Source organism: Mizuhopecten yessoensis, unplaced genomic scaffold (genome assembly GCF_002113885.1).
Source record: "Mizuhopecten yessoensis strain PY_sf001 unplaced genomic scaffold, ASM211388v2 scaffold9253, whole genome shotgun sequence".
In the NCBI taxonomy this organism is placed as follows: domain Eukaryota; kingdom Metazoa; phylum Mollusca; class Bivalvia; order Pectinida; family Pectinidae; genus Mizuhopecten; species Mizuhopecten yessoensis.
Window position 1 is genome coordinate 749,408 of NW_018407955.1, and position 15,531 is coordinate 764,938.

The 15,531-nt window shown below is 34.9% G+C and overlaps 1 protein-coding gene across 1 annotated transcript; it reads right to left on the minus strand.

Annotated features, from left to right (window-relative positions):
- Nucleotides 1–5,736: 5,736 nt before the first annotated feature.
- On the minus strand, nt 5,737–13,070 carry LOC110457594 (lambda-crystallin homolog). Its single transcript, XM_021508928.1, has 6 exons — nt 12,954–13,070; nt 11,208–11,442; nt 10,198–10,359; nt 9,502–9,696; nt 8,878–8,983; nt 5,737–6,900 (listed from the first exon to the last, which is right to left on the minus strand). Exons 1-6 carry the CDS (start codon nt 13,058–13,060, stop codon nt 6,674–6,676), a joined length of 1,032 nt encoding a protein of 343 aa, XP_021364603.1. The 5' UTR covers nt 13,061–13,070; the 3' UTR covers nt 5,737–6,673.
- Between the last annotated feature and the right edge of the window lie 2,461 nt (nt 13,071–15,531).

Here is a 15,531-nt window from a genome sequence, read left to right on the forward strand (position 1 = left end):
GTGTCACCATAGATTTCCAACTAAACTTTCATACACACATCTCAAACACTTGTAAAAAAGCATCTAGACAATTAAACGTACTAAAACGAATAGGCAGACACTTAAACAGACTAGGCAAACTCACTATATATCACTCATTCATCCTCTCAAACTTTAACTTCTGTCCCCTCACATGGCATTTCTGTGGCGAAACAAACACAAAAAAAATGGAAAAAATACAGGAAAGGGCACTCAGATTCATATACGACGACCACACATGTACATACGAAGTTTTATTGGCCCGCTCAAAATTACCATCCCTCAAAATTAGACGCCTCAGAAATTTTGCAATCGAAGTATACAAAATTACAAACAAACAAACACCCACATACCTGCATGACCTCATCAGTACCACACAAAAGCCATACTCCTTTAGATACCACAACACAGCAGACATACCACAAGTAAGAACAACCAAATTTGGCAAACACTCTTTTCGATCTGAAGCACCAAAAATATGGAATTCTCTGCCAGACCACTTTCGAACAGCAACAACACTTTCGCAATTCAAAACACTTATAAACAGCTGGTACGGACCACAATGTAAATGTGTCACATGCAAACAACCTACATAATATACCACACAACAACATAGCATCACTTATTACTCTCATACAAGTACACAAGGTTTTTAAATATGCTTTTACACCCCATGTTTTCAGACTGATATCTGCTATTTTAAACAGCTACTTGTGTACATGTGCTTTTAACAAATGATAGTGCTAACCTAGTTGAAAATGAAATATGATGTATGAGTAAAGTATTGACTTTGTAACTGTTTTATTATGCAATGTGTATGTCCTGTATGTTAGTCGGTTTTAATAGCTCCTTAGAGCTAATGTTGTATTGTTATACCATGTACCGACTCTAAATAAAACTTTTGACTTTGACGTTGACTGCCTAATGCTAACTTCCCCGGTGCTAAAGGTTATAACTCGAATGCCTACTTACTTTGTCGCTAAGGAGTGGGCTTCAATGCCTAATGGTATTTCATAGATTAAATTTTATTGAAATTCAATTTAGTATGTTATAAGTGAAGATATGATTTCTTATAAGCATGCATGGCTTGCCATATCTAGCTTCTGACCATAGGTTACGTCCCCTAACACCTTTCCACTTGCAGGTCAGACATATCACTTCCCAGCATGGTCACACTTGAGAGATGTGTCCCCTTCCCTCTCTTACGCCGTAATGTCTGTGACTATAATCATAATTTCCACTTTAATTTTGTTTCATATCATATCATCAGAGTTCAAGTCGCTACTATGATTAAACTTAATTATATGGGTCAAAGAAGTAATATAGACGGTAAAATCCCATATAACGCTGGATCATAATGGAGGTATGTCCGTTGGATACGAATAAACTTAATTATATATATATATATATATCTCAGTAATATACATTCAATCATCAATTTACGAACACTTCCAGTATCTACTATCAGTAAAATATTTATCATATCTTAGAAGCCACATACGTAATAGGAAAATTTAATAAATAAACCATACACATTTGATATTAAGATACATGTAGCTACTACTCAGTAAAATGGATCAGTAATAATTAAAGGAATATTGTGTCCGTTAATCAAATCGTAAATTCAGATTAAATTTCAGATTATTTCTTTCTTGTGTTTTACAACACTTCGAGAAAGACATAACATATACAGTTTTTACAGAACAATGCAATGAGCAATGCTATACAGTGATATTACACAGTAACACTAAAATGTACTATAATCTTACTTCATAGTATAATTATAGACACAATAGGTTAATTTATTTAGATGAAACAACACACATATTAATATAGCATATTAACTATCAAATACAGTACATGTATAATATAACACATCACAAGTTAATGCCACACATCGTACAGTTATATATAATGTTATGTAATAAAATAGAATATAATGTCTTGTACCATAAGTACTGTAGAACGGTATGATAAAGTAATATGCCTTAATACATGCCATTAATTGCAATCTTTCAGCATATTACAATGAGTTACGTCCTGATCTAGTACAGATCAATGTCATACCATATATAACAGTACATCGTATTACATTGAGGTACAGTGTATTCTAGTACAGAAGTAGAATGTAATTTAATGCAATGAAATGTTTTTTTAAAATATTAGTAATAATGTAAATATCGGTCAAAAGCTCTTCAGAATTTATCTTATCTTATCTGTCAGTGACATGTTGATACGTATGGCAGTAGTTTCATACGACAAGATACATTATTGTACAGACTGTAACATACACAACTATATAGCGTTATTTCGTTCTTTTGTCAATATATAAGAACTTTTTCTTATTTACTCAATTCGGTTACATTTTGTTCACTTAATAATTGTACCAATTTGAACGCACTTGATTGCCAATACAAATATAATACAATGAAATTCTTCCTGGATATCGGTCGATTTGAAAATGCCCTCTCCCCCCCCCCCCCCCCTCTCTNATTGTAAAGACAAATGATCAATAATATGCTTGCATATTTCACCTCTAGATATATTTCGAATGTCAGATAAATCACACTGAACGCCCTTTTCTTTTTTCAATCTGTGTTACATGAATAGTTTAATCCTAATTTGTTCAGTTCGGCATGCATACTATCATTAGATGCTACCCTTTTGTCTAAATCTTTATTTAGAAATTGTTAGCTTAATACAAGCCAAAAATGTCCTAGCTCACAGTATACAAGACTATTACCTGTTCTTTTATCATAATCTTTTGCAAAGTTAGTATGCACTTTTTCAACATCCGAAGCTTTGTAAAATCCCAATATTCCTGAGCTGAATATTATTTACAACTGTGTCCAAAACAAATATGTCTGAATGTCGAAATTGTACTTAACTCTGCTTGTTCCAGTCTACTCAACTGTAAATGAGTACGCGGTTGGACAGTGCTAGAATTGTTGAATGCTAGCTGTCAGTGCCGAAATGTCAGCACCAGCTGTATGCTCCCCAAGGAGTTGAGAAAGATATTGGCTTGTTGCAAAGGCCATATAGCCACGGATAATAACTTGTGAACCGCTTTGAGATGACCTACGAATTAGGTTGTGATAAAGCGGTAAATAAGAACCTCGAATTATTATTATTATTATTATAATGTTTTTGGGTAACATTAAATTTCCCATTGAAGTTGAATAGCATACCAAAGTAATTAAAATGGTTTACAATCTGGAGTTCAATATTATTAAATACAGACTACTATTCAGTTGTGTGTGTATTGCTTTTTTAAGTAATGCGCTACTATTAAGTCAATAACTGATGTCATTTCTCATCAACTGCATTCCTTACATTAAATTACAGTGTAGCTGTTCATGATTCCTTAGATAAACACGGGGCAATCACACCGATGACCAATTAGTTATATACACATGGATCTTGACGACCTATGGTGTATGTGTAATTAATCAATATACACATTAATTTGTTTTCAGAAGTTTTAAAATAAGAAGAAAGAATCGAAATGTTCATGATCTAAACTACATATTAGGATAAAATTTTACTATACGTCGTTTAGTAAGAATTAATTTCAACATATACATAATGTTTGTGTCTCTAAAGTTGTTTGCAGAACATCAACTTTAATATGTCACATTTTTTATCCTAATATACATTCTTGATTCTGTACATATGTAGTTAAATAAATGGATCATTTTATATACACCAATTGTACGATATGTTTTATTTTACTACGAACGTCTAGTTTATAGAACGACTAGCTCATGTTTCCGAAAATAAAATTAATCTGAATGTTTGCATTTGGTGAAATTAAAGATAGAAAACTGGAAACGATTGGCCGATGTGTGTATATATATATTTGACAAATATCTTTGTCTGCACTGTCGTTATTACTTCTTTACCCATATATTTATTTAAGTAATACGCATCCAACAAACATTTGCTTGTTCAGATCCAGTGCCAATGTTGGATCATACTGTCGTTATTACTTATTAGACCTACAAATACATAGAATGTATAAACATAACGAATTTATATTAATTATATCGAAATTGTCAAACCTATATTATTAAAATAGGTCATTTATGTATTTATATAGAATACAAGAATACCATTTGCATGTTATAAATAGTATAAAAGTCCATGCTGTTGACGCATCGATATCAAGGCACATTTACCTGTACAGCGATGGGATTATGCATCATTTTTACCTTTTACCATAAGTACTGTTCCAGAAATAAATCAATTGCCTTTTCGCTAAATGTACATTTTCAACTTGTTTGGTTAACTCATATGCAACAAAAAAAATAGAAGTGCAAATAACACATTTCACAGGCAATATTTAATTAACAAGGTTGGCGTTGTTTTAACGGTTATATTCTATCATATATACATCAAGACCAGATTTCTTTAAAACATGTTGGGCTGTAGGTAGATTACGTTTCAGACAATTACATAAAATATACATGTATATGTGTTTTTCACAATCTCAGTGCAATGTCTGATTTCTTTTCTCTTCGGGTTTAGTTGCGGTTATCTTTATGCAGAAATAATGGAACGTGTTATGTCAACCTTTGACCCCTTCTCAAATATAGAAGGACCGACGTCACAAAAGGTTTACGATGAGTTCACCAGGAAAATCCCCTTAAACCAAATCCATGTTCGCCGAAAGTGGCTGGATGCAAGATTAGGATAACTGTTTTACTTCAAAAGGGAAAAAATCACGATTTTCCTTTATTTCAATATTTACATCGTTTAGATACGTTGATTGTCAAATACAAATATACATTTGAGCTTGAGATTATATCATGAATCGGGATTTTCCATTAGTTCACCATTTACATCGTTGAGATACTGTTTAATGAAAATACTTTTTGAGCTTGTTATCATAAAAAGGCCATATGCTTAAGAACATCATTCCCTTTTCATGAACAGTATATAATGTATATATGCTTGTTCCTATATATCCCTTGGCAAGCGCACCAACATGCCCTGTCTCCTGCATACACACACGCAAGCACGCATACACATGGAGGCACGTCCTTAAATGACCTTAGCTGTTAATAGGACGTTAAACAAACTTTATACCGATCATCGTACATATATCTGCAATGATTTTCGCACTGAGGAAGAGTCGTTCAAAGATTTTTCTCATATTTCCTCATCGCCGTACCTTGCACAAGGATGGATACTTCATACCAAACTGCAATCAGCAATATTTGAAGAGCATTTGGTCTTCGAGAGGGTGACATGACAACTTTGATAGTGACGGGCGTACAGTATAAAAGGAGATATAATGTGCTAGAACACCGACTTCCGTCAGTGAGATGAAACTCGCAAGGGCGGATTCATGTGGGCGCAAAACCCTTCAACCAACCAACTTCTGTTTCACTACAGGTTCCACATGGAACGCTACACGCTCCCCTCTAAGCACTTCAACAATATAAAATGTTTCGTAGTGCGTTTCATCCAGAATGATAGTAAATCTAATATCATGGACACGACCTTCAGTTAAGATCCACGGATCTTCCAAATAGTGTCACTATGCACAATGGTGTTTTTACCTATGTGCCTTTTTGCGACAACAGCAACGTTAACGTTGGGTCGAAGAATTTATGTTCTAAAGTACAGTGAGGTAGCTTGTCTGGAGGCAAAGTTTGAACTCGGAATCAGCAAAAGTAACATACCAACATAAATAGCAGAACAAAAATAGTGTACATTCATTCTTTTTATTGATCTGGTTGACAGAAATACGGAGATAATTTCTTGAATCTTTCTCTTTGCAGCAATAGATGCTACATGAAATTAATTGCTCTTTAATCACTTCCGTTCAATGTGGACATCATCAACTACCGCTATTATTTATTCAAAATTTACTACAAGTAACAATAAATAACTTAATTAATAAGTCAATTAATAACATGAATTTATTGTTTACACCTTTCAATCAAGTATTCATTCTTTCATTCATACGATCTTCCTCTAATTCTTGAATAATATGGATTAATGGAATATTCGTGGAATAACTATAATTAAAATTGTAGATCAGTTTCTGATTTTCGTGATTTTATTACAGCAAGAACCCAGCGCAGATCCCTGTATTATTCCTGTTACACATACTTATCCACGTATTTCGTTTTTTTAGACTTAAACCATTTAGCTTTCAGCATTGCTGCTGATGGCATGAAATAAACAATTTATGTCTGAGGCGTTAGATTTTTTATTTCTTGTATTAAATCATTTAGAGCACCTTCAGGTCTGCAAAAAAAACACCAAAAAACTTAACAATTCCAAAACAAATGGTGATATTAAAAAGGTGATTATAGTTTTTTTAAAGCATAGACTATAAGTCCTTGGCCAGGACCAACATTCCATGTGCTTTACAATATCCTCTGTTGTTTACATAGACCTGCAAGCACTACAGACAATTTTGTTTTATTTTAACAATTCAATAGCACTCACTAGTTACTGACATTCATTCTGTTATCCTCAGACCTTTACATAGATCACTGTTTAATTCAAGTAAGCATTTGCTAATCTCCTGATTAATACACAAATAAGGTATGGCTACTATTAAATCATCCTCTACCATTTGCATAGACACACTCATTCAGTTACCCTTTGTTTTTTACCTAGGCAAACACTCACTAACACATCATTTATTTTCTTTCTCCAAAGTTTTCTTCAACTTTGAGATTTCTGCGAGTCGTTTGTCTCTCCAGCTCCGCCTCTCTGCAAGTTTGTCCAATGGCATGGTCTGACTGAATTCCTCCTGGACCTTCATGGCCGTTTCCACGTCATACATCACAGGTACTGGTTTAAATGTCTCCTTCTGTACGTTGTAGGCTCCCTCTGCGTACCGCTCACAGTAGTCTGCTATCCCTGTATTAATGGTATAGAAGAACCTGATTAGTATGGTAGCTTACCTTATTGCTTACCTTATTGCTTACCTAATACTGAGGCATTTTCAGGATTTGAGTTAATTGCCGTTTCCGTTTTCTTTCCTTTTCAAGCAAAGAATTTTGCGTGGAACGCATTTTTCTAACAACACAGATGGATACCAGTTATGTTGAAAAAATGCCCTATCTATCGAATATCAAGTGCTTATATACAATCAAAATCGTTACGGCGTCAACAAGTCGTGTTCAAAAAGAACACGCCTACAAACCGAACGGTTGTTTCAGCGTGTCACTCACTGTATCTGGCTCGTCGATTGGTCGATAGAACGTTTGAGGTCGGTGTCGTCCTTGTAATCAAAAGCAGTGTACAACATTGTATCTTTTTGGAGACTTGTTGTTTGCGCGCTTTGTCAACTTACAATTACACATTTACATTGCATGTACATGTTTCAAGCCATGTCTCATGACTTAAATGTTTTGTTTATTATGTACTTATCCACATTACAAGAGGGCAAAACGAAGAACATTACAAATGCTTGGGTTTAAAGGACGATAATAGTTATGCCTATTTACTTGGTCTCTAAGGTTTCAGCTTTATGCCGAATTCTTACGTTCTTGGTCCTAAGTGAGATAACTTTTATGACTACTGTATTGCGATTCAATGCCTCCTTGGCCCTAAGGGAGGTAACTTTAATACCTACTTACTTGGTCCTAAATGAGTTTAATTTCATGCCTACTTACTTGGCCCTAATAAAAATAATGTTGATGCCTACTTACTTGGTAAGAGAGTTAATTTTGATGCCTTCTTACTTGGTCCAGTGGCAATTTAGTTCAATACCTATTGTCTTGGTCCTGTGACAGGTTAATCAAATTCTTACTTAATTGTTCCTATGTCAATTTACTTCAATGTCCACCTATTTAATCCCATGTTGGTTTACTTTTAAAACCCTATTTATGGATCCTCGTACCACTGCCAAAAACTGTATCTGAATAAGTTTAACTTTTATAAATCATTGATGAAAAGAAAGCCATACATTGTGGGACTCTTATGAGAAATAATAAAGGCACTTAAACAAAATTATAATCAACAATAGTGTTCTGAGGGTAAAAATTGATTAGGGCTAGACCAGACTGAATCATTGACTCAACATTGTTATACAAACCCTCAGACCGACTGGCCCCAGTTTCATGAACGTTCCTTAAGCTAAGGAGCTTCTTAACTTAAATATCTCAATAGGAAAAGTATTACATATTTTAAGTTAAGGAGCTCCTTATACAATACATGTAGCTTACGGAGCGTTCATTGTCTTTGTCTAGCTGTGCTACAGTTAAACCAAACGGCAGGTAAGGGGAGGCTACTGTGTATAAATAAAATCACAGTTGAGGGGACTAGGATCCTTAATCGGATAGCTGCATTACAAAGGCTCGGCTCTAGTATATACTAAATTACTTCTTTCTTAAATTTGATTTCATCTTTTTCACCCCTTGAACCAAATCAAGATTGCAAAACAATGCTAAAATTATGATATTATATAGATAAGTAGTTTTAAGACAACAGAGAGACTACACTCAGTGAACAGAGTGCAAAAAATTGGGGCTGCAAAAAATATTTTGGTTTACAATAGGTAGTCCTTTCATACACATTACAATACTGTAGTGTGGATTTTGTTAATCAATTACTAATATTCTACACAGGAAATAGTCAAAAGAAAATTTAAACAATGCTCATATTTAACTGGAAAACATTATTTTTTGATTTATAAAAATTATACAATAAATCTCTCAATTTCTGATGAATGCTTTAAACTTGATAAAGAAACTGGCATGAAATTTGTGTCACAAAATCTGTGGTAACTTCTATAATCTGCCTAACTCATATTTTATTTTTATGTGACAGAAAGTTTTAAGAAAAGGGAAAGTAACCCAATGGACTTGTGAATGTTAAATTGTATACACTAACCATTAGCATTGAGATGCATGGTCTCCAGGGGTCCGATAAAAGCATACCGCAGACCTAGTCCATCATGGCACACTCTGTCAATGTCCTCGGCACTCAGCAGTCCGGACTAAAACAGAAACACAAGCATTTATGTGAGGCAAAGTGCCACCTCCAGAGTGAGAAATACCATATTTTAGCTCACTCAGGCTAATCCCAAGAGAGAGAGAGAGAGAGAGAGAGAGAGAGNACGTCGCGCACCTGTCCACTCTGCCCGCCATCTTGACATATCTAGCGAGGACATAACAGTGAATATTTGAAAAAAAAAAAAAAATCAAGAATTTATTAAGCATTACTTGTATGTTTCTGTATAAAAACAGTTATAGTTCTACTTCATGTCACTGAATTACAAAGCAATATGTGTAGTCGTGTTTACCAGTTTTTGTAGCCCTCTAGATAAATAGAGTAATATGTGTAGTCTGGTTTGCCAGTTTGTGTAGCCCTCTAGATAAATAGAGTAATATGTGTAGTCTGGTTTGCCAGTTTTTGTAGCCCTCTAGATAAATCGAGTAATATGTGTAGTCTGGTTTGCCAGTTTGTGTAGCCCTCTAGGTAAATAGAGTACTATGTGTATCTCTGACTACCTACCTGATACATGTTCCAACTTTCATTGATAGCAGCATACTGGATTCTGTTCAGGGCGAATCCCAGACTTTCCCGGCGTAATGTGATTGGTGATTGGCCGATCTCTTCCATCAGTGTACGTACCCTGGTAACAAGTTCCTGATTGGTCCAAGGTGCTGGCACTAACTCCACCAATGGAATGAAGTATGGAGGATTTATCTACCAATGAAAATGTAGAATATTTAAGAACACCTCACTCCTATGAGGCAAAAACAACTCACTACCTTCACCATGGAATTTTTCTAAACTAACAGATCTCAATGTCAATTTTAAGACCAGGCAACTGTTGTGTGGGGCCACCAGAAAAAAAAAAAAAGGTGCCAAATGCAAGAGTTATGGGCCTTGTATTATTTGTATCTCTTTGACTACATCTATAGTGAATAACAGTAACCGCTAGTTAAAGTCTGCATGGCAATCAGACTTTACGAACTTGTTCATACAAGGTATTTTGGCTTATTTACATTGTATATACCCAACATTCATTGCAACAAACGAGATCTAAGGATTTAAGTAACAAGGTTACTGTCTAGTTTATACAGGTAACCAGATTATTCAGTATGGTTCAGAATATACAGGTTATGCTGCACCTTCCTGCTGACATTAATAATGTATTTGTTTTAAGACACCAGAAATTAGAACGGCTGAGTTAGGAATACATACCGGGTGAGCCACTAACATGTTGGACTTGTGAGTGAGCCCTTCTGTAAACATTGAAGCACACAAACAGCTGCTGGAGCTAGCCAAGATCATGTCCTTGTTCGCCATGGTGTCCATTTCTTTGAATACCTTCTTCTTCAACTCCAAGTTCTCTGGTACACATTCCTGGAGAACAATATGCCAACCACATGGATATTATATGGGTTCTCTGTGCCAGATCACCAAAATATGCAGCAGAAACAAGACTTCAATCTCTAAACAAAACATGATGAATTTAAATTCTAATGGGAGAGTTTGTATTTTAGAGAATACAATTTTATCCTATAACAGATCATCTTGTTGGTTCATAATTCTATTCTTCTTCTAACATGAACCATTAATAACAATTTTCAATAAAACATTAATAAATGAAATGGAAAGGTTGAATATTGAGTTAAACATTTTTATAAATCAGTTACAAAGCAATCGAGAAACCTCCCCCCAACTCCATTCCTAAAAGAAATAATGCAATTCTGCTGCTACGTCTGCCCATCATTTAGTAAGGTTCAATTTCTATAGATCTTGAATTTGTTGAAGGTGACCTCACTAATGAATATATTTGCACATGCCTACACCAGTACATTTGTAGAAGTCTACAATAAGTTGTAACTATAACCTCACTAATATATTTATATATCCCCTCAAGTACATATATTTGTAGGTCCTCCAGGTATACTAGCAGGTGACAACCCTTAAGTAATTGAAACATATCTGAACATAAAAGGCTGAAGTGCTTTTGATGCAATTACAATTACAATTTCTTCTAACATATCATCGTGTTGGTTTGTAATCCCATTCTTCTCCTTTCAAGAACCATTAATTATGATGCCCTCATTGGTTGGTACATTTGTAGAAGTCTACAAATATTTGTAGATACAACCTTGCTAATCCATTTATAGATCCCCTAATTTACATATTCATGAAGGTCCTTTAACTTTGCAACAAAATGACAATACTTGACAAATCAAACATACCTGAACATAAAATGCGTCGCTGAGGCATTCGGAGAGTGAACTACTTGTAGACACTAAAGCGTTTTGTTGAACGGCCGTCGTTTTACCCCGGAGGTAACCATCCCGTTCGTATTGTTCCAATGTGCTTTTGATGCTGGTTTTGGCACGCATCAACTGGTCCATATCAGTATCATACAATGTCACATGATAACCTGCACCAGCAAATATCATGGACCAGTTCTGTCCTATGAGGCCACTGAAATAGATCAATGGGTAATATATCCATAACAATATTAAGGGGAGGCAACTGCATGTACAAAAAACTAGAATGAAATTCTTCAGTGTTTTATATATCTGCAATGAGACAGGGTCAATCTTTAAATATTATGTTCCTATCTGTTTTGAGCTATGATTTACTTGTGTGGGAAAAAATATTTTCTATTGTAAATTCTTACAAATTACCAACATGCAGAAGTAGAGATTTAATGAATAATTAGAAATAGCACTCAATTTGTCTGTTGTTGACCTTGAATAACTCATGTTCAATGCCTGCGCAGTTAATTTTGCACATTTAAAAAAAAAAAAATAAGAAAGCTTTCATGTTCATCCAGAAACCATCGTTTAATTGATGGATACCACACTTGGTTAAAACACCTGAGGCAATCAGTAACACTGTCCATGTCATAATCATGAAAAGGAGTACTATTTAGTTGTTTTTTAATGGAGTAGTCTCCCTTGTATACATAGAATTTTTGAAAGGATAAACAATATCAAGATTTTGACATACACTGTACATTGTTCAAAACAATTTAAAACTGTACTCTATTTTTATCGTTTTCTCTTGCTTCAGGATATGTTGAATTCCAGGAATGGCATGTGATGGCTGTATAGTCCAGCCTTGATTTAAACAAATTTGAATGTAAATTTCAATATTTTCAAACATTAATTAACATTTAAAAGAAAGGGTTATGATGAAAATTTAATCTAAATTGTAGATATCCTGCTCTATGACTTTAAACAAATACAATCAGTCTCCCTATATTAAAGATGTTTCCCCCCTAAACTTTTACTTATTCTCATTTAAAACATATTAATTTTAAGGTTATTTTTACCATATCAAAGTGGTCCTTAACCATAAATACTATAAAGAAAATAAACAATAAAATTTCTTGAATAACAATATAAATAAATAAACAAGTTTCGTGGGTGGGTACGGAAGCTGTAAGCAAATATTGAAGATGTTTTGAACATCTGAATAGAACATGAACTTATCACTTCATTTATTTATGCAAAATAACATGACATAATATATTTACAGATTGAAGATATGATCTCAAATAACAAGCTGGTTCAAGTGACACATTAATTTAAATGTCATGTAAATAATATCAGATCGGAAACTTCGACTCAAATAAGTATTGGCATATACTATGATGATATAGGGGATAATATTTATGGAGTGCTACCTAACGGAACCACTGCCATGACCATGTTCGTTTATGTGGAACAAACGGTTTGTCTGTTTTTAAATGTAACATTTCGGGTATGTATTACTCTATGCAGGCCTTGTAAGGCTTTCTTAAGGCTCGCTTGAAAGCAGCATCAGATTTCTATGTCCGACCTTATTTCATAAACGAACGAATATGGTCCAACCGGTTCAACCGTATCGACCGCTATAAACGAAAACGGCCCGGTCACATTCAATCTTTGCGGCAGCATTTGCTAACAAGTGCATTTTACAGACGCTGTCATATTATATTACATTACCTGCCGACGATGGCAACCTTTCCTTGTTTGCTCGACGGTGAACAAGCCATGTTGTTATAAATGAAGGGGCGTACTACAGCAAACCGTTTGGGTCCAGCAATGCACATGTGCTTCAAAACGAACGCACCGATACAAAACCACCAGAGTTGTCGTCCCTTTTATATACATCCATAAATACTTTTAATACACTTATCAAACATGAATTCGATCTTTATCTTGATTGAACGTACATTTAGATTAACGAGTCTTTTTAAATGCCGTACTACAATAACAACTACAATTTTTATAATAAGATAGTTCATTGGACTTTGTCATGGTTTTTCTATATTAAGATGTTGTCTACATAAGCATTGTCTACAGTTATTTTCGCAATGACACTTTTATCAACCCTTCACAACAGTTGTAGTGAAGTTTAAACATTTTGGACGATATTGCTTTGTTTATTCAATTTTACTTTAAACATGACAAGAGGACGAATCCTACTGAAAGTCAAGGACAAAGGTCGACAAGGCGAAGTTATGAATTTTGGTAAGTCAGTGCTACTTCAACTTCAACTTCAATGTTTTACTCGACAAAAACCATGTATGGTCATCACGTCAAGGGTACTTGTGGTACATCATGACATGACATGACAGCGCAAACAAATGTTTATTATATGCGTTTTTCATGGAAAAATAATTCGTTTAGCATTAAATAATAAATTACAAATTAAACATGCATATCTTAATGTTAATAATATATAGAGAATAAAACACGCCTATTCTGTTTATTACATACTTACTAATAAAAACTACTATTTTTCCCAAAAGTGGTGTGATATGGGTTTTGCGGGCTAAAACGGGTTTTGGGGTGTGATACGGCGGGGACTGATACGGGTTTTTGGGTGTGATACGGCGAGTGCTGATATGGGTTACGTTAGAGCAATTGTGTCGTATCGCATATACAAAAAAAACGTATTTATTAGTAAGTATGTAATAACAACGATAGTAGAGCACAAGTTTTGACAATATTCTTTAATCCATATTCTCAAGAATGATTACGCAACTGTGAATAGGAAAATAAAGATGTGAAATAAATTCCTTTTTTTTAAGAGTGAAATGTTTTCAAGATTTTGTTTGTGTTTTACATCCTATTAACAGCTATGGTCATTTAAGGACACGACATTTTTTAGTGGTGGAGAAAAGCCGTAGTCCTCTGAGAAAAAACGCCGACCTAGTACCTGCCCACATAGGCCTCGAACCCGCAACCCAGTGGTGGATGGTGTTTCTAAGACACAAAATAAGGGAATGGCCTATGAATTATTAATGTTTTCCTACCGCATTGCTATTTTATTATATCGAAATAAAACAATCAGCACAACATTGAAAATTATCAGGATTATGCATCATTGTTGTCGTCAGTTTCAATCACTCGGAACTCAAATTGAGATGCTCTTTTCCATTCCAGAAAGATTCCAAATAAGGGAAAGGTGACCGAGAAAACTCGAGCGCGTGAGGTCAACATGATGTTTTATATCCCCGTCATGTGATCAATATAATCCAATCGAACACGTTACGTTACATATATATATCTGAGGTATGATAGTATGAGCTATTGCTGTACTGGAGACAAGGATCATGTTCAATGACCTCTTCTGTGACATATACTATATGGGAGGCAAGTAGAAATTCCGGAGTCTACGAACTCATCTCGACCTTGGAATTTGTTACAGTGCAGCTTATTTGGACCTGATATATAATGTGTTAAGAGTAAAAGTAGACGTTTGGGCGTGTAGATCAATCCTCTGTAAAAGAATGCAAACCCCAATGATAGGGGATACAACAAGGATGGAAAGTTCCTATGTCGGAAAATTGACTCCACCTAACTTTCTCGCATCGATTAAAGTGTCCATGGCACTGGATGATTGACAGGATGCTACATACGGACAAGAGTTTCGTCGGATTCCCTAGCGCTTTCTCCTCTTTATATGTATATATATTTGTTTATAGTTTATTTTAAATTGTCCGACATCACGATATTGTCTGCATATCTGTATATAATACTGCAATTGTATGAACTCTAATGCAGTCATTTCAGTTTAATTTGTGTCGGTTATGAAAACATGATCGTCCCATAACAAGATCCCGATCGACCAGTGTAGGTGTTTGCTTGATGTTCCAGGACTCGAAACGGAAGGCTGGTATTTAGTTTGTTCTGACAATTAAAAATTGTTCTGTCCTTCCTGTCTTCAGTCTCAACGGTTTTAGCATTTTCAGGGCTTAATTGTTATTTCGTGGCAATGAAAGTATAGCAGAAATATTTAATGAAGCAATATTTCTAGAAGACTTCCAGATAGAAGGTTGGTGGTCGGGTGGCGCAGTGAGTAGCGCATTTGCCTTTCAGCAAGACGACCGGGGTTCGATTTTCCTATTAGGCGTGAAATGGTATGGGGTCACCTGCCCGAACTGAATGTTAAATAGTTATAATGTCTCTTGTATTGTCGTGAACATTAAATTGACAAAACATCATGATGCATGGGGAAATTTCCACGTTAACATTTTGAGAGGCTTCAAAATCCAAATTCGATGCATGTGAATGG